Source organism: Onychomys torridus, chromosome 8 (assembly GCF_903995425.1).
Source record: "Onychomys torridus chromosome 8, mOncTor1.1, whole genome shotgun sequence".
Taxonomy (NCBI): domain Eukaryota; kingdom Metazoa; phylum Chordata; class Mammalia; order Rodentia; family Cricetidae; genus Onychomys; species Onychomys torridus.
In genome coordinates, this window is record NC_050450.1 from 64559963 (window position 1) to 64578431 (window position 18469).

Below are 18469 nucleotides of genomic sequence, written 5' to 3' on the forward strand. Positions count from 1 at the left end.
CCATCTGAGCCATCGGGCTGTGATGAGAGCTTCGACCACACCTTCCTCATCACACCTCTGAAGTTGAGACCCCGGGAAACTTGCTTCCTTTGAGTTGTCTGTTAGGTACTGCATCACAGTGATGAACCGCTAACACGGGTGAAGATGGGAAACCTATTGTCATCAGAAGAGGCCGCCACTGAAGGACAGCAAAGTCTAACCCTTAGGAAAGCCTGGGTCTCAACCAGCCCACCAGTATGTCTTGCCTGTCATCTCGAGAAAGGCCTCTAGTCACAAGCTAGGGAGCCTATGGATGGCCTTGAGGACTGGGATGCTGGGGGAAGCCTCTTATCCACTGAGCAGTCACAGAGAGACATGTCTCTTTTAAGTAGAAAACTGAGTCACTTTTAGAGCAAGGAAACTGAATCCCGTTGGTGGAAAAGTCAAAGTCCCACCCCATAAATTTGTTTGTTTTTGTGGTGTGGGGATGGAACCAAAGCAAGCGCCTACCCCGGTCTTTCCCATGAAAAAGACCCATTTGGCTACAGGAAGGAGGTATTCATCTAGCAAAGGGAAGCATCTAGCTTGTTTCTGTGATATTATTTATTTCTGGACAACACTGTAACACAAATCCAATGATCAACGCTCTGATGAAATGTCTTCAACTGAAAGACAGTATGAGTGCAACACACACACACACACACACACACACACACACACACGCATACAGAGAGAGAGAAAGAGAGAGACATGCACACACAGACACATCCACGTTAGAAGCGCTTCATCTATATTACTCCTCATCAATTGTCTGTCTGTCAGAGGTTCATCACACCCAGTCTGCAGAGGAGGACACAGAAGCTCAAGAACTCCAAGTAACAGAACCAAAGATCATCCTTTCAGTCATGGAGGGGAGTTCTGGTCCAGTAACTTGGAAGCATGTGCTCCATAGGCCATCCACGTCAGAAGCCACCAATGGAAGGGATGAGAAGCCAATGTCTTATCAGAACAAGTACTTACAAACACCACCACCCCACCTGAACCCCCAAAGCAGGCAGCAGTGGTGAGGTGTAAGTCATGTTATATGCCATAAAATTCACCCCAAGTTACCTTTAACAGCTTTATTTTATTTTTTAAATTGTTGTGTGTGGTTTTGTGTGTGTGTGTGTGTGTGTGTGTGTGTGTGTGTGTGTGTGTGTGTGTGTATGTACGAGCATGTTTATGTGGGTACCTAAGGAAGCTATAAGAGGCCATCAGATTCCCTGGAGCTGGAGTTACAGGTCGCTGTGAAGCTCTTGACATGGATTCTGGGAATTGAACTTGGACCCTCTGCAGGAGCAGTGTAAGCTCTTAACTATTGAACCATCTTTCCAGTCCCCAAGTGATCCAAAGATCCGCCTGCCCCCGCCTCCCGAGTGCTGGGATTAAGGACATGCGCCACTACTACCTGGCCCAAATAATTTTTAAAATTGTCTTTTTGGTTGGTTTGGTCCTGTTAAAACAGAGTCTCCCTACATAGCTTAGTACTGGCACCCTACCTGCCTTTATCCCCCAGATACTGGGATTACAACTTTCCATCACTGTACTTTGTTTCAAAGATGTTGTTTCTCTGCTAAAAAGGAGGGCATGGATGTGGAAGCCCAGACAGGCAGGTCTTCACCCAGGTCACACAGAGTCCAGGCCTGGGATGCCTACCTTGGATTCCATACAGTCGGTTGAGACGTGACCGTCGGGCCTCATCAGTGTAGGGGACAGCGAGCCATGGCATCTCACTAAAGTACTGTTTGAAAGACTCCTCTGACCTACAGAAAGATGTGGAGAAAATTTCTTTATCCTGTGTGTATTTCTACCTGGTCCTTCCCGCTATCACCGAGTTGTACCAGCTCCTACAGGGTGGGGGTTTCTGACCTCAGGTTCCTAACCTAGCTCCGCAGGCACCAAGATACAGATGTTTGATCGTCTACCCATTCTGCTGTTCACCAAGAAGCAAATATTCCATCCACATGGTGGATGGCAGCCAGACCATGCCCACATCCCCTTGGCATCCCACCAATTATATCTACGTGCAACTCTTCATCAGTGCAGACATGTTTGATTTTTAAAAGGTTCATTTTATTTGATGTATGTGTACTTGTTTGTTTGTGTGTGTGTGTGTGTGTGTGTGTGTGTGTGTGTGTGTGTGTGTGTAGGGGCCAAAAAAAGCCAGAAAGGGACACTGGAGCTAGAGTTACAGGTGTTTGTGAGCTGCCCAATAGATATGGGTGCTGGAATCTGAATTCTGGTCCTCTGATGGAGCAGAAAAAGTTCTTAACCACGAGCCATCTCTCCAGCCCTGACACATCTGACTTTTGTAACAGGCCTGGACACAAACCACAATTGTGCTGCCCGTGGATTTCTAGTTTGCACACAGAGCTGTGTGTGTACAGAACCATCAACTTGGAACGTATGACTGTACATGCAAGAAATGCCAGGGAAGGTCAATACACTGAAGTCATAGAAAGCACATTAGGGCTAGCTATAAAATGTGCAATGACCAGGAAGGGCAAAAAGGAGCCTTCTGAGTAATGGAAATGTTCTGTATCTTGACTACATGACAATAATGACATGGATAAACATGTGAGGCAACGCTCACTGAACTACAAACCTAAAATGGATGCAATTTATTTGTTTAGAAATTGTGTTTTAATAAAGGCGATACAGTTTAAAGCTTTAAATGTCCCCAGGCTTGTCTCCAGTCCCTTGCTTTGAGACTGGGAACTGTGAGGTGGAACCATGAGCCAATGAACAGCACAGGAAGTACAAGGTGGCATCTTGAGAGCCTCTGTGAGCAGCACTTTAGGAAGCAGAAACTCCTGGTGTCTGTCTGGATCTTGGTTCGGGGTTCTGAGCTGAAGATTGCTGATTGATGAATGGAATGGTGGGAAGCAGAAACAACAGAGACCAAAGGATGAGGCTCTGGGGCGAAACCCCACACCCTCACTTGTGTGACCTTTCTCTCTCTCTCTCTCTCCCTCCCTCCCTCCCTCCCTTCCTTCTCTTCCTTCCTTCCCTTCCCTTCCCTCCTTCCTTCCTTCCTTCCTTCCTTCCTTCCTTCCTTTTTTAAATTTTATGTACATCAGCCTTTTACCTGCATGTGAGTCTATGTGAGGATGTTGGATCCCCTGGAACTGGAGTTATAGACAGTTGTGAGCAGCCATGTAGATGCTGGGAATTGAACCCGGGTCCTCCGAAAGAATAGCCAGTGCTCTTAACAGCTGAGCCATCTCTTCAGCCCCTTCCTTGCTTTCTTTTGGCTTGTCTAGACAGGGTTTCACTGTGTAGCCCTGGCTGTCCTGAAATGCGCTTTATAGATCAAGCTGGCCTCAAATTCAGAGATCCGCCTGCCTCTGCATCCCAGAGTGCTGGGATTAAAGGTATGCATCACCACTGCCCAGCTTGTTTGATTTCTTATCCATGTGCATTACAGTAGTATTAGACAGCGTTCATGACCAGATTGAAGAAAATGAATACATATCCATGCAAAACGGTCAGCACTGTGCTAGCCTCCAGCTCGCTTCCACCCTCCACCCTAGATTTCCCCTTCCTTCACAATCTATACAAACTGTATCTTGATTTCAGCTGAGCACAACCTAGACTGAAATGGGCCTCAGTGTTTGCAGCGAGGTTTACCTCTGTTAATATTCCAGATCTGTCTTCTCCAAGCCCTACTCTATGGGCTCCACTGAGGAAGAAATATGAGGTAAAAGAAACGGGTCTAAGCTGTCACTGGGAAAGCAGTGCCGCTCACACTTCAGGGGTACACAGTACCTGTCTGCGCTGACGAAGATGATCTCAAACTTCTGGCCTGCTTCCTTGATCTTCCGGTAAGATTCTACCAGCACTCGGGTGAGGCTTCGGCAGGGTGGACACTGGAAGACAAGACCCTCTGCCATGTTACGAGCCTTCTCTCCTTCCAGCTACAGGCCACTGGGGGCCAGGCGAGAAGGGGAGATCAGGGACCGCAAAATCCAGTTTATACAGGAGATAAGTAAGCTTGCCCCTCTTCATGGCAATCAGTAGGCACAGACTTGGCCCAGCCTAGGCAGTATGCAGCAGGTAGCAGTGAGATACCTCCCCTTGGGGAGCCTGGGAAATGGCTGTGGAGAGGTCGTTTTCTTTTTTTACTTTTCTTTAGAGATTTATTTATTATGTGTACAGTGTCCTGCCTGCATGGATGCCTGCAGGCCATAACAAGGCACCAGATCTCATCATAGATGGTTGTGAGCCACCATGTGGTTGCTGGGAATTGAACTCAGGACCCCGGGAAGAAGAGCCAGTGCTCTTCACCTCTGAGCCATCTCTCTAGCCCGAGAGGTCGTTTTCTTGCTGTACCATCATTCATGGCTTGAACACTTACTGTCATCAATGAGCTAAGAAAGGCAAAACCCAGGAACTTCTCCCACAGTCCCCGACCCTGAGAAGCCGGGCTCTCAGGCACAGTAGTGACACTCTTGCTTCCTTCAGTCCAAACCAAGGAGAGACCAAACACTCACCCAGTGTGCAGAGAAATAGACTCCCACATGAGACCCCTCCAGGCTGCTGCTCTCCAGCGACTGCCCGTTATTTCTAAGCAAGGGCCCTGCAACGACTTCCCGGAAGGGCTTAGGTCCCCAAGGGAATTCCAGACCTGAAACAGGCAACAGATTGTGAGAATGTCAAGGCTGTTTGCAATGGCCTGGGATCTGGGATTCCTCAGAACTGTAGGCACAACTTTGTTACCATGCAGTGTTAATGAGCCTAGCCACAGGATCTGCAGCTAACGCAGAAACAAAAGAACTCAGGTTAGCAAGATGGTTCCATGGCTAAGGTTGTCTGGAGCCAAGCCTCACAGTTCAATCCCTGGGATGTGTAGAGGAAGGAGTGAACAGGCTCTGATGGAATCTACATGTATGCTGGGGCATGTGTGTGTCAACAAATACACACAACATACACAAAACAAGTTTTTAGAAAATGGTAGTTTAAAACAAAAGAACTCATCCGTGGCACAGCCTCATTACCACCTAGGCAGAGGTTCCCATGCCTGGAGGATGAGAAGGCCCCTCTCCAGAGGACTATCTCCGGATGCAGAAACAAGGTTAAAGATGAACAAGCAGAGGAGAGAGGAGACCAGAGCAGACCTCCTAGGTAACTGGCAGACAGCTGGGTCTCTAGTACCTGCATCAGATACTACCCTACCCAGCCAGCCATTTAATCCCAGCCAGCCAACCCACGGTTCCCAACCCAGAATGGATACTGGAACCCACTGTGGGATTTTCAAGTATGATGCTTCTGAGCCCCAGAGATCCTAAAGCAACAACAGGCCTGGGCTGGGGCCTAGGGAACCAAGTGAAGATTGAAATGTAATAAAAATGGAAATCTCCAAAACCCAGATGGTCAGCATTCTGACAACACTCAGGCTCCCAGCAGGAAGGGGAACTAACATGTTCCCAGCTCAACACATTATTCTCTCACAGGGTGGTCCATGGCCCACTGCCTCAAAATCGCCTGAGGGGTCAGGGATGAGAGTCCAGATAAAAATACAGGTGTCCAAGCCCACCCAGAAATGGAGACAGTGGTTAGGCTGCCTATACTGTTAACAATCTTGGGAGTTGGTGAGGTGTGAGTTCACTATGTTCTGACTTTTATAAAGGAAAATCCTTCTACATAGGATATCTTCCTCAACTCCCCACCCCCCTTCCGCTCTCAAGTCTCACAAAACAGCTCTGACTAGCCTGGACCTCACAATGTAGATCAAGTTGGCCTCAATTTACAGAGCACCACCACATGCGTCTGCCTCCCAAGTGCTGGGATTAAAGGTGTGTCCCACCACACTGGCCTTGCTATCCATTTTTTTGAGAGTAGCTCTGGTTGGCTTTGCACTCAGGACCTTCTGAGCCTCCAGAATGTTGGGGCTTCGGGTATACACTACTACATCCAGGTGTGTGTGTGTGTGTGTGTGTGTGTGTGTGTGTGTGTGGTTTTTGTTTGTTTGTTTGTTTATTGTAACCAGGGATGAGTCCTCTAGCTAGGTCAGCAAGGCAGTGGAGACCTTGCAACTCATATTCCAGCAGTGTGAGGGGAAAGTGCAGACCTTGGCCAGACCCCGAGTAGGTGGTCCAGGCAGACTTCCAGTACACAGCAGCTAGCAGGTCAGCATGAGCAAGGCCATCGGGAACTGGGACAGACACTGCAGCAGGCAAGGAAGGCAGTGCACTTACCAGAGGCCAAGAGAACAACCCAGAGATGAAGACTTTGCTGGGTGACACGGTGGAACAATCTGAACCCCCAAATCTGAGATCCAAACTTCTTTTTTTTAAAATTTTTTTTTCAAGACAGGTCTCTCTGTGTGTGGCCCTGGCTGTCCTGAAGCTCACTCTATAGTCCGGGCTAGCCTCGAAATCATATAGGATCTGCCTATCTCTGCCTCCCAAGTACTGAAATTAAAAACATACGACACCACCATCTGGCTTCAAACTTTTTTGACAGTCAAGAAATTTCAGATTTCAGGCCTCAGCACTCAAGAGGCTGAGACAGGAAAAGGGCACAGATTTAGAGCAGCCTGGACTATGTAGCAAGTTTCAAGGTAGGCTGGGCAAACAGTGAACTCCTGACTTAAACAAACAAATAAATATATAAATAAATCTTGCTGGTCATGGTGGCGCATGCCTTTAATCCCAGCACTCAGGGAGCGGAGGCAGGCAGACCTCTGTGAGTTTGAAGCCAGCCTGGTTTACAAAGGGAGTTCCAGGGCAGCCAGGGCTATACAGAGAAACCCTGTCTCAAAAAACAAAACAAGAAACCCAATAAATAAAAACAAAAAGTTTCAGATTTGGAGGTTAAGGACAGTCAGTTGGTAACATATATGCAAACATCCCCAAATCTGAAAACCTCCAATCTATGAAGTCTTTCTGTTCCCACGCCAATTGAAGACAGAGTCTAGGAATACCCGCCTCAGGTACTACCCAGGAGGAATTCAAATCTACCCCACCAGCCCACGATTCTCAAATCCAAATGTATATGAGAACTCACTGGGAGGGCCAGTGAGATTGCTGAGCAGGTAAGGGTGTCTGCTGCATTCTCAAGGACCTTTTGGATAAAGGATATGCTCTAGTTTATTTATACATATCTATAGTGCATGTGGAAGGTCAGTGGACAGCTTGTAGGGTTGGCTCTCCTTCTACCATGCAGGATCTAGGAATGGAACTCAGGTTGTCAGGCTTGGCAGTGAGTGCCTTTACCCACTAAGCCTTCCACCCTCTCCTCTGTTGTATATTGCTTGTTTTTGTGGAGACAGGGTGTCACTATGTATCTCTGGCTAATCTGGAACTTGCTTGGGTAGGCCAGCTGGTCTTGAACTCGCAGAAACCTACCTGCCTCTGCCTCCGGAGTGCTGGGATTAAAGGTGTACATTGCCACGCCCATCTACTCTATATTCTAGAAGAGGACTCCCCGCTACACACATGCACACTGCAGACTCTTATTGCTAAGGCAGCTGCTGTTACTGAAACAGCACTGGAGATAAGCATTTGGGTCCTTGCTGCCTTTCAACAGCCTCCCCAGCCCTCAAAGCTCAACGTTCCTTCCCAGATCCCATCTGCTTTGGCGCAAGAATTAATGCCCCCTGGAGAAACATTCTGAGCCTTTAAAAATCTTAACCATGACCTGGAGAATACAGTAATTTCATCAAGATAATATTCTCTAGCCATGTAAGCCTACTTACAGTACTTCATTAGTATTACTGTATGTGTGTGTGTGGGGGGGAGATAGAGTGGGGGTTGGAAAGTCAGGAACACCCAACTTACCTTCTGGGTCATCTCGGATCACCAGGAGCCCATTCCTGCACACGACCTTTCCTGTCGTAGCATCTAGGAATATTAGCGACGGAATGTTGGAGATTCGGTATTTGTTCCAAAGTTTAAGCTATAAAAAGAAAAGTATGATAAGGCGGTTAAACCCAAACGAAATTAATTGCAGAGTTCTTTCAAGTCCCTCAGCCCCAGGAAGAGATGTGTGGAAAAGCTTTAGAAAGGAAAAAAACGATACGGGAATAATTTGGCTCAAATCAGAGCTGCCGGGCAACAGGGATGGGTTAAATGATAACTCCACGTGCCCCTATGGTCTTGTAGGTGTGGAGGACCCTGAAGCCTAGAAAGGTTCATGCTGTGACAGAGGTGGTTGACAGAGAGACATTTAATCTCTTACCAGTCCCCAGGGAACACCTGAAAGTCACAATAAAGAACTGCCATCTTTGGAGAACAATGGGACCGCTACTTCCCAGGTGACTTGGGAAGGAAGGAAACTCCCACCACCCAGCAGCAGGCAGCAGCCAGTCACCAGGCAAGGAGAAGGGGACAGGCTTCCTAACAAGAAGTCGTTAAAATGTGCTGCTCTCTACACTTGTCCAGGCCTGTGACTGGAATAGCTATGTATGTGTGTCTTGCTGAACGAAGGCAAAAAACCTGCCCCAACCCTCAGCCCTCGGTGCCACTCCAAACAGCCTCCAGTCTGCTGGCAGATATTGACGTTGGCAGGAAGAACTATTCGGTCTAAGAAAAAGGACGCTGAGAACCTGGGAACATCCAAGTCCTGGCAGAAGCCAGATTTTCCCAGGCTCTAGTGCTCGTTCACAGCCATGGGGCCAAGACTCTTTCGGTGGGCCGCTGCGTTCTCTGAAATGTAACCACCAAGTCCTAGCACCACAACCATGAAGGGAACTGTTGGGTTAGCTACATAGCTCCAAACGGAAAGAAGCAAAAGACAGATGCTCGAGGGTTGCAGGACTTCCTTCTGGGGGACCTGGGAGTCAGGCAGGGAGGCTTTGCCACTGGTCAAATAATGCAGGGGTATGTGGAAGGGCAACAGACCCCAGAAGAGGAAGGAGCATGTGGCTGGGGCTCTGATGGCATTTCATGCAATTCCAGGCAGAGTATCTGCCAAGAAACCGGAGGCTTCTCAGTCTGTAGAGACACAAGGCTTGGCAGAAGGCTTGTTGGATCCTGCTTCAAACTGGGTGGCCATTCTTGATTGCTTACCGGCCCCACGTTTCCAGTGGGCTCACAAAACAGCTAACAAGAGTGGCTGTGAGCGGCTGTGCACAGCTTCAGGACCACCATTGCATCATTCCACAGAAGCCTGATGCTGGGCTCAGATCAAGCATCCACTTATTATTATTATTTTGAGACTAGGCCTCACCACGTAGCTATGAAACCCAGGGTACCCTGAACTCTGATCCTCCTGCACCAGTCCTAGCCTTTGATGAAACATTTCCCCCACCAGCTTTTGGAGACAGGGTTCCTCTGTGTAGCCCTGGCTGTCCTGGAACTCACTCTATAGACCAGGCTGGCCTGGAATTCTGGGATCTGCCTGCCTCTGCCTCCTGAGTGGCACCAGCATATTCATGAAACACTTCAGAGGTCTGACAACAAACAAGACGTTCCACTGGAATTAGTAACTTAAATTTGCAGTGCCAGAGTCCAACCAGGTTACTTAAAGGTGTCCAAGGCAGGGGGAGGGTTGTGCACTGGAGAGATTTGGCTCAGTAATTAATACTTGCTCCACAATCATGAGGACTGGAATTCAGATCCTAGCACCCATGTAACAAGCCTGCTATCCTTATACAAATGCCTGTAACCCTAGTTCCAACAGGAGCAGACCGGAGGATCCCTGGGGCTTGCTGGTTTCCAACCTAGAGACCCTGCCTCAAAGAAATAAGTGAGCATCAGAGGAGGGCACACAATACATTCTCCGCCTGGCCCTCCCCATACTCAAAGGAAGGAAAGAAGGAAGAAAGGAAGGGAGGGAGGGAAGAAGGAAGAAAGGAAGGAAGGGAGGGAAGAAGGAAGAAAGGAAGAAAGGAAGGAAGGAAGGGAGGGAGGGAAGAAGGAAGGAAGGAAGGAAGGGAGGGAGGGAAGGAAGGAAGGAAGGAAGGAAGGAAGGAAGGAAGGAAGGAAGGAAGGAGAAAAAATTTAAGCAGGAAGATTGAGATCACTGAATTGAATTTTTGTTGTTTAAGATGTAATTTTTGAGGAGGAACAAAGCAGCCACTTCAAAAACTTGGGAAACATCAAATCACAAAACTGAAAAGAGTTAACCCAGGATCCGTTGCTTGGGAAAGCTGAGAACATCCTCTGCTCCCTCCAGCAGCAAGGGAGAGAGCCCGTTTCCTAGCTCCCTTGCCAACATTACCACGGATGCCAGTTCTTCAGATCTGATGGAGAAGATGCACCTTGATTTCCTTGCTATCTGTGGACTATTCCTTTACACTGTGTGAATACATGTCAGTGTGGGTGGGTTAATAAGAAGGTGACTGGCCAACAGCTGGGCAAGTAGAGGTTAGGCGGGACTTGCAGACAAAAAGAGCATGAAGAAGAAAGGGAGGAGTCTCAGAATCTCAAGCAGACGTGGAAAGAAGCAAGATGAATGTGCTGTGCTGAAAGAAGGTACTGCCACGTGGAAGAACTATAGGTTCATTTAAGTTATAAGAGCTAGTTACAAGCCTAAGCTAGCAGCCAAGCATTTATAATTAATAAATCGTCTCTATGTGGTTTATTTGGGAACTGTCTGGCAGGACAGGAAAGCCTGCCTACAGCTATCTTACACTCACTGATGTTAGCACACACATAGGTAGTAATATATTGTCAGCTCATATACAGCTAATGACATATCAGGCTTTCTTTTGTACATGTTTTAGAACCAGCAAGTGCTGAGATTCACTATGCAGCTATAAACTGAATGCCTACTACATGCTAAGCCTCTTTTAAACACAGGAGGCATGAGAAAGAACAAGGCAGATGAAGTTACTGCCCTGGTAGAGTTTCTACTCTCATGGGTGAAAAAGACAATAAATAAGAATAGAAATGGAGCAATAATTTCAGACACTTGTAGGGACTAGAAAGAAACCCTTGCAGGGAAAGTGCAAAGGTGTAGTTAGAAGAATGGCCCACATAGACACACACATATACACGTATATACATATACTCGTATACATACACATATACACATACACACACAAGCACACATTTATGATGAATGACACGGGGATATGGACTTTTTTAAAAAAAAAGATTTGTTTATTTATTATGTATATAGTGAATTGAACTCAGGACCTCTGGAAGAGCAGTCAGTACTCTTAACTGCTAAACCATCTCTTCAGCCCCCTGGGACACAGACTTCTATCATGCAACAAAGCAAGTTACATGCACAGAGAAGGCCACCGGAGCCCAAGGAACCTGTCAAAAGGCAGGAGGGGGGGCTGCAATGGCCAGAGGGGATGCAGTCAGAGCTACAGCCCAAGTCCCTTACCTATGTGTATATACACCCTATAGGGCCCAGGTGTAGCTCAGTGGTAACAGACAGACAGGTAGGTAGTTAGACAGACAGACAGGCTGACTGACAAACCGACTGGAGCCTAGTCTTTTTTTTTTTTTTTTTTTAATTTATGTATATGTATCTGTATGTGTCTCACATGTATGCAAGTACCCTTGGAAGCCAGAAGAGGGCATCCAGTGTAGAACTAGAGACAGGTGGTTGGAAGATGCCTCGCCATGGGTGCTAGGAACTTAGGCAAATGCTCTTAACTACTGAACCATCTCCCCAGCCCTACCCTTGTGGGGTTTTTGGGGAGGTGGGGTGTAAAAAGAAAAGAAACTAACAATGATAGCAAAAAGAAAGAGTGACTTCAAGTGTCCAGGCAGCCTGGGCTCTAGATGCTTGTTAGAGACGCTGCCTCTGCCAGAGGACAAGGACTCAGTGCAGACTGTCCCACCCCAGGTCAGCACAGATAGTTTTTCTTGAAGGATCTACCATGGGGAAGTAAGAAGTCCAATAACCCTTGTCTGCCCTCCTACCTAGAGGGGGTGCTCCTTCCTCCTTGGGTCTCAGGAGGGTAGCAGCTCATGGCTCCTATTTCCAAAGATTGTTGGATCTTTGCTTCCAAGTACCAGCCCACTGGCTTAGGGGAAACATTTGTTGCTTCTATGCTTATAAGGGACACTGAAAAGTTCATCCTTTTATAGTCTAACCCATCATGGTCTAATTTTATGATGGTGATTTTTTTTTTTTTTTTTTTTTTTTGAGCTGAGGATTGAACCCAGGGCCTTACACTTGCTAGGCAAGTGCTCTACCACTGAACTAAATCCCCAACCCTGACAGTGGTTTATTTAGGAACTTATTCATCAGCAAGCTCTATCTGTGGCTGGGTACAGACTTTCTCAGGCTGTAGATCAAGGTTACTCGGCTCAGAAACAGTGCAGAAAACCCAGAAACAATCATTCTGATCTTTTCTTTTTTAATATTTAAATATTTAAATATTTATTTATTCATTTATATGTGTATGAGGGTTTTTTTTTGCTTGCATTTATGTCTGTGCATAACATGTGTGCCTGATCCCCCTTGGAGACCAGAAGAAGGTGCCAGATCCCTAGGAACTGGAGTTCCAGAATGCAGTATGCCTCCATGAGGATGCTGGGAATCAAACCCGGCTCCTCTGGAAGAGCAGGCAATGCTCTTAACTGCTGAGCCATCTCTCCAGTTGTTCTTTTCCCTTTTTAAAATTTCCACACATATGTACATATCTGTGTGAATGTTCACTACTTGTGTGCAGGTACCCATAGAGGCCCGAAGAGGGCATCAGATGCCCTGGCTGGAGTACAGGTGGTTGTGCGTCTTCTGATGTGGGTGTTGGAGCCACACTCAACGTCCTCTAGAAGAGGACACCCTCTTAACCAATGTGCCTTCTTGCCAGCACCTCACCCCTGATACCTGATTAGATCTTAATACCTGAACCAGAAAGTTGGCCTGTAGGTTGGAGTGGCATCTTTGCCTATGCTGAGGGCTCTATTACACTGAATGGATATGAGAAAAGCTTGTGCGTCAAGTACCATTCATTCTGCCTTCTAGTCCACTAAAGGTTTCCCAGAGGCCTCTAAAAACAGGCTTCTAAACCACTGGAGGGAGGGTCACACATACATTTCTATTGTAGAAAAATGTATAGATAAACTGGGAGGTGGTGGCGCACGCCTTTAATCTCAGCACTCGGGAGGCAGAGGCAGGTAGATCTCTGTGAGTTCGAGGCCAGCCTGGTCTACAGAGTGAATTCCAGGGCATCCAGGCTACACAGAGAAACCCTGTCTCAAAAAAGAAAGAAAGAGAGAGAGAGAGAGAGAGAGAGAGAGAGAGAGAGAGAGAGAGAGAAAGAGAGAAAGAGAGAAAAGGAGGGGAGGGGAGGGAAGGAGAGAAGGAGGGAGGGAGGGAGAAGTACATACATAGAAAGTATGTGTACTTCATGAATCCTGAAGCCCATTAGTGGGACCTGCAGAACTGCAGCATGTCTGTGGGTCCCAAATACAGACCCTTGGTCTTAAAAGAGTTTGTATTGTACCAGTCTTGACTTGGAAACCACAAGAAGAGCTTTGACACCAACTACCTTTATGCCTGCCATTCAAATGTCCAACAGAAGCAGGACCTGCCGAAAATCTAAGCCACCAGCATGGTGAAGTGGGTGGTAAACGCCAAGGTCCTGCTGCCAGAGTCCCGAGTACTTTCCAGGCTAATGAGTGGCTACAGCGTCCAGATCACCCTTCATCTTAGGGCACTAGTGCTATGCTAGATAAGATAGCTCTTCCAGCTAAGTGCACTTTTTAAAAAGCACCCCAAGCAGCCACGAGTAGTGGCGCACATCTCTGATCCCAGCACTCAGGAGCTAGAAGCAGGCGGATCTCTGTGAGTCTGAGTCTAGTCCTGGTCTCCACAGAGAGTTCCAGGATAGCCAAGGCTACATAGAGAGACCCTATCTCCAAACCCATCATCCCCAAAAAACACCTCCAAAAGTGAGCTCATATCCCTCTTGGTGTTACAATTGAGCTTTCGGGGAGGGGGGGTTACTGAGGTTTGAACTAAGGGTTTCATGTACTCCAGACCAAGTGCTCTACCACCAAGCCCCAGAACCCCCAGAACCCCCAGATTTAACCGTCAGCACTTCATCATCTAAAAGTTTTGTCTGGGAGGAAACATGTCAGCATGGAAAGAAAACATTCCACCTCCTGGCCCCAAAACCTCACTAGACTTCTGTGGGCAGGTCACACCTTACTCAGAGTACATCATACCCACAACGCAGGGTGTATGAGCCCAAGGCAGGTGTCACATGTGGAAACACTTGAATTGTAAAAGCCGGATGCACATGAGATGCTTCATTAATACTGGAATCCAATTTATGCTTACTTCCCCCTTGTCTTGTCAGCATCCTCTTCAAAGAACATTTCCTTGTCAGCTTTGTTTTACAGTTAATCAATCAAGTGCTCAGTTAGTAGGCTGTAAATGAGATGATTTACGGAATGGGGGTTTCCTTCCGAAATCGGAGATTTTGCCATAAGCACCTTATGCAACACTAGATATACTTGGAGACTCTGTTTTATGTCAGCTCTTTGTGGTTGTCTCTTAACTCCTCAGCTTTACTTTCAGATTTTCTGATGTGTGTGAGCATGTGAGCGAGTGTGTGTGTGTGTGTGTGTGTGTGTGTGTGTGTGTGTGTGTGTGTGTGAGAGAGAGAGAGAGAGAGAGAGAGAGAGAGAGAGAGAGAGAGAGAGAGAGTGAGAGAGTTGCTCAGGCTAATCTTGAACTCCGGGTCTCAAGCCATCCATCCTCCTGCCTCATCCTCCTACGTGGCTGGGACTACAGGCGTGTGTCCTCATGCCCTGCTGGAATTGTTTTGGCTTTTGTCTCTGTGGTTTTGCTAAGAGAACCCTGACACCACATCTGACTCTGGAAGGAATTCCTCCTTGGTTTCCTGCCTCTGGCTTGAAGGACTAAAAGCAGGGAAACAGCGCAATCTGATGCAGGCGGGCGGAGGAGGGGGGGCGCTGAGTCAGGCTCTTCCCAGCCAGCTGCCTTTGAACCTGAAGACTGGAGGGCGGGCAAGAGCTCGTGTTCCACTGGGCTCAGATTTTTGGATCCGGCCACGGGCAAAGTGAGCATTTCCATCTTTTAAGGTGGTACTGGGGCCTTGGATATGTCAGACAACAGTATCCCTGAGCTACATCCCCAGTGCAACTCAGGAATATTAAAAAGGGTCACATCGGTGGTCACTGCTACAGTTGGAAAGTGCAAGGGACTTTCACATGCACATCTGCCCTCTCTCCAGTGACTATCCTGGCAAAGAGTCCACCCAAGGTTCATTCTGATGGCGCCTGCCATTCACAGGATCTTTTTCTTCCCGTTTCCTAAAGGCCAGGTGACGGCAACAGAATATGTCACAGCAAACCCCTAACGCTTAGAGATCTAAGTGTTGAAATGTTAACGGTTAGGCCTGGGGAGATGGCTCACTGGTTAACGGTGCTTACAGCATAAGCGTCATGGCCTGCGACAGGATCCCCCAGCATCCGAGGGACTACAGGCAGGTGTAGTTTCAGCATGGCGGAGCCACAGAGGACCACTGGGTCTCGTGGGCCAGCCAGCCTAGCCAAAAAAAAACCTGCATGGTCCATGTTCAATGAGAGACCCAGACTTAAGAGAATAAGGTGGGACGTGATAAAGCAGGAAACCTGACAGCCTCTCTGACCTACACAGGCGCGCGCACACGCACACACACACACACACACACACACACACACACACAGGCACATGCCACCCCTCCTTCCCACACGTACAGACACCACCTGAAAACTTGATCCTTACTCTCTCCACAAATAAACAAATACTGAAGATTGGTTTGCCAGATCCAGAAGCAAGGAAACAAACAAACAAGCAACGCGCAGTAAAGAAACACTAGCTCAACTTGGCAGAAATCACAAGGGTGATGATGACCAAACAGGCTATCCAGTTTCCAGAAAATTCAAATCCTGGGCCTGATGGCAGGTTCTGGTTCCAAGGTTGTGGTTGGAACTGTCAGCCCGGAGATGCTGGCCAGAAAATCTGTGACAGTGAGCCATGTACAATGCAGCAGCTCTGACAAAGGACGGGCCCAGATCTGGTCAACTGTCAAGACGCGAGCGAAAGCGGAGCTCATCTAAAGCACCCCATTAGCCAGCACCGAAGACGCTTCCGGGAAAGGTGACTTAATGATTTCTGAGAAGGCTCAGCCCCACAGTGTGACCCCAGATCTGCTCCCAGGCTGAGGACTGGCTCTTGCACTTGACCGAGGGGCTAAAGCTTTTATTTCTCGACAGCTGCTGCAAATCTGTGGGAAGGAGCCAAAGCTAACACAGATGTAGGATTAATCAGCAAGCTGCGTGGTCAGGTCAGCTGGAGCCTTCTCAGGCGAACGCCCCCTGCCCTTCCGCCCCCTGCCCTTCCGCCCCCTGCCCTTCCGCCCCCTGCCCTTCCACCCTACGCTGACTGCAGTTAAAGCCACCTTTTCAGTGTGGTGGCACTCAAAAACAGATCCTTGAATGTGTCCCACCTTCCTAAACAAATACAACCCAAGGCCATCAAAGACAGCCAGGGGTAAAAACCCCTCCTCCCACCTACCATCCAGGCTCTGGGGCCAGGATGCCTGTGTCTGAGTCAGTTACCACTGCTCAGGAATCCCAGGGCGAGACTGCTAATGTCTCTCTGAATGTCTTCATCTGTAAAATGGGTTAATAGAACCGCAGTCACAGACTGTGGTGAAGAACAGGTGAGTTACTCTGAGTAACTAGGGCCAGGCCCAGGTAATGGATGTGTAAGAGATGGAGGCTCACAGCTGCCTTCACACGGATCTCACTGCTGCTATCCCAACACCACCTTCCAGCTGCTCCTGGAGACTTTGTTCTGTTCCCAGAGTTCAGACCAGCTTTTTGATCCCCTTGCTCCTACAACGTGATTCTCAGGATGCGATCTGGACTGTGCTGGGATTTGAACAGCCTGGTAGAGCTGGTGGCCAAGGACAGTGCTCAGTGTGTTACGTATTCAATGAAAGGGCACGGGGTGGTGGGTGGTGGTGGGTGGTGGTGGGTGGTGGTGGGTGGTGGTGGGTGGTGGTGGGTGGTGGTGGGGGGTGGTGGGTGGTGGTGGGTGGTGGTGGGTGGTGGTGGGTGGTGGTGGGTGGTGGTGGGTGGTGGTGGGTGGTGGTGGGTGGTGGTGGGTGGTGGTGGGTGGTGGTGGGTGGTGGTGGGTGGTGGTGGGTGGTGGTGGGTGGTGGTGGGTGGTGGTGGGTGGTGGTGGGTGGTGGTGGGTGGTGGTGGGTGGTGGTGGGTGGTGGTGGGTGGTGGTGGGTGGTGGTGGGTGGTGGTGGGTGGTGGTGGGTGGTGGTGGGTGGTGGTGGGTGGTGGTGGGTGGTGGTGGGTGGTGGTGGGTGGTGGTGGGTGGTGGTGGGTGGTGGTGGGTGGTGGTGGGTGGTGGTGGGTGGTGGTGGGTGGTGGTGGTGAACTGAAGGAGGAATGGGATAGAAGGAGGAAGTGAGGAAGGGAGAGAGGGAGGAGGGAGGGATATGGACATCAGGGCTCTTGGTCAGCTGCCCAGCTAAGCAGTCCATCGGGCTGTTTAAATGGCTTCATGATCCGGCGTCCCCCTAATTCCTTGCAGGGAACAGTCTCTAAACCACATATGACTGACAGTTTCAAATGCCAGTGGAATCACTCCCTTTGCCTAATAATGCCTTTGCCTCTGTTCCCGTCCCCTTCCCATCCTTCCTTTGCCTGGAGCCCACCCAGAGAACAAAACAGCATGTGAGGCCGGGTAGTGGTGGCCCACGCCTCTAATCCCAGCACTCAGGAGGCAGAGGCAGGCAGATCTCTGTGAGTTCGGGGCCAGCCTGGGCTACAGAGTAAGATCCAGAACAGGCACCAAAACTACACGGAGAAACCCTGTCTTGAAAAACCAAAACCAAAACCAAAATAAAAACAAAAACAAAAACAAAAAAAACCCCAACCAACCAACCAACCAACCAACCAAACAAACAAACAAAAAACCCCACAAAACCAGCATGGGAGACCAAGGAAAAGATGCCTGTAGACTGGGCTAGGCTGTCTTATGAGAACAATGGCCTCCCACTGCACGGTTATTATAGCACAGGATTTGGAGGGCGGAGCGGGTGTCAGGGTCTCATTGGGAAGTCCAGGCTGATGGAGAACTCTCCATGTAGCCCAGGCTGTCTGTGCATTAGAGATCTTCCTGTCCCAGTCTCTTGAGTATACAATAAGATTACATGGGCCTCTGACCAAATATGTACACGTACAACATAAAACTGACCGTGCCAGAGAAACAAGCAAGACACAAGAAGGACACTGGCTTAATTAAGCGACCGTGACATGTTAATAAACTTACTCCTGCACACGAGCACTCCCCTGTAAAAGGTGAGGGGTCACTTGAACCGCCACTCACAGCTGATTTAGTCCTCGGCAGCCAACCAAATCTTTAGTCAGCAGCCTGTTGGTGGAGGGCAATGTGGGATAGTAAAATGGTCAGGAAGGTATTCTAAAGCCAGGCTCCCCAGGCCCAAATCTTGACCCTGTGGTACACTAGGTGGGTGATCTTTGCATCTGTTACATCATCTCTCAGA

At 48.6% G+C, this 18469-nt stretch overlaps 1 protein-coding gene across 2 annotated transcripts in view; it reads right to left on the reverse strand.

The window, feature by feature from the left end:
- The window catches only part of Nxn (nucleoredoxin), a 144886-nt gene that overhangs the window by 13570 nt on the left and 112847 nt on the right, over positions 1-18469 (reverse strand). For both annotated transcript variants that reach the window (XM_036197776.1, XM_036197777.1), the window contains exons 2-5: positions 7800-7917; positions 4512-4645; positions 3787-3887; positions 1675-1781 (exon numbers count right to left, since the gene is read on the reverse strand). In XM_036197776.1, the coding sequence (XP_036053669.1) occupies positions 1675-1781; positions 3787-3887; positions 4512-4645; positions 7800-7917 (460 nt within the window). The remainder of the gene's footprint in view (positions 1-1674; positions 1782-3786; positions 3888-4511; positions 4646-7799; positions 7918-18469) is intronic.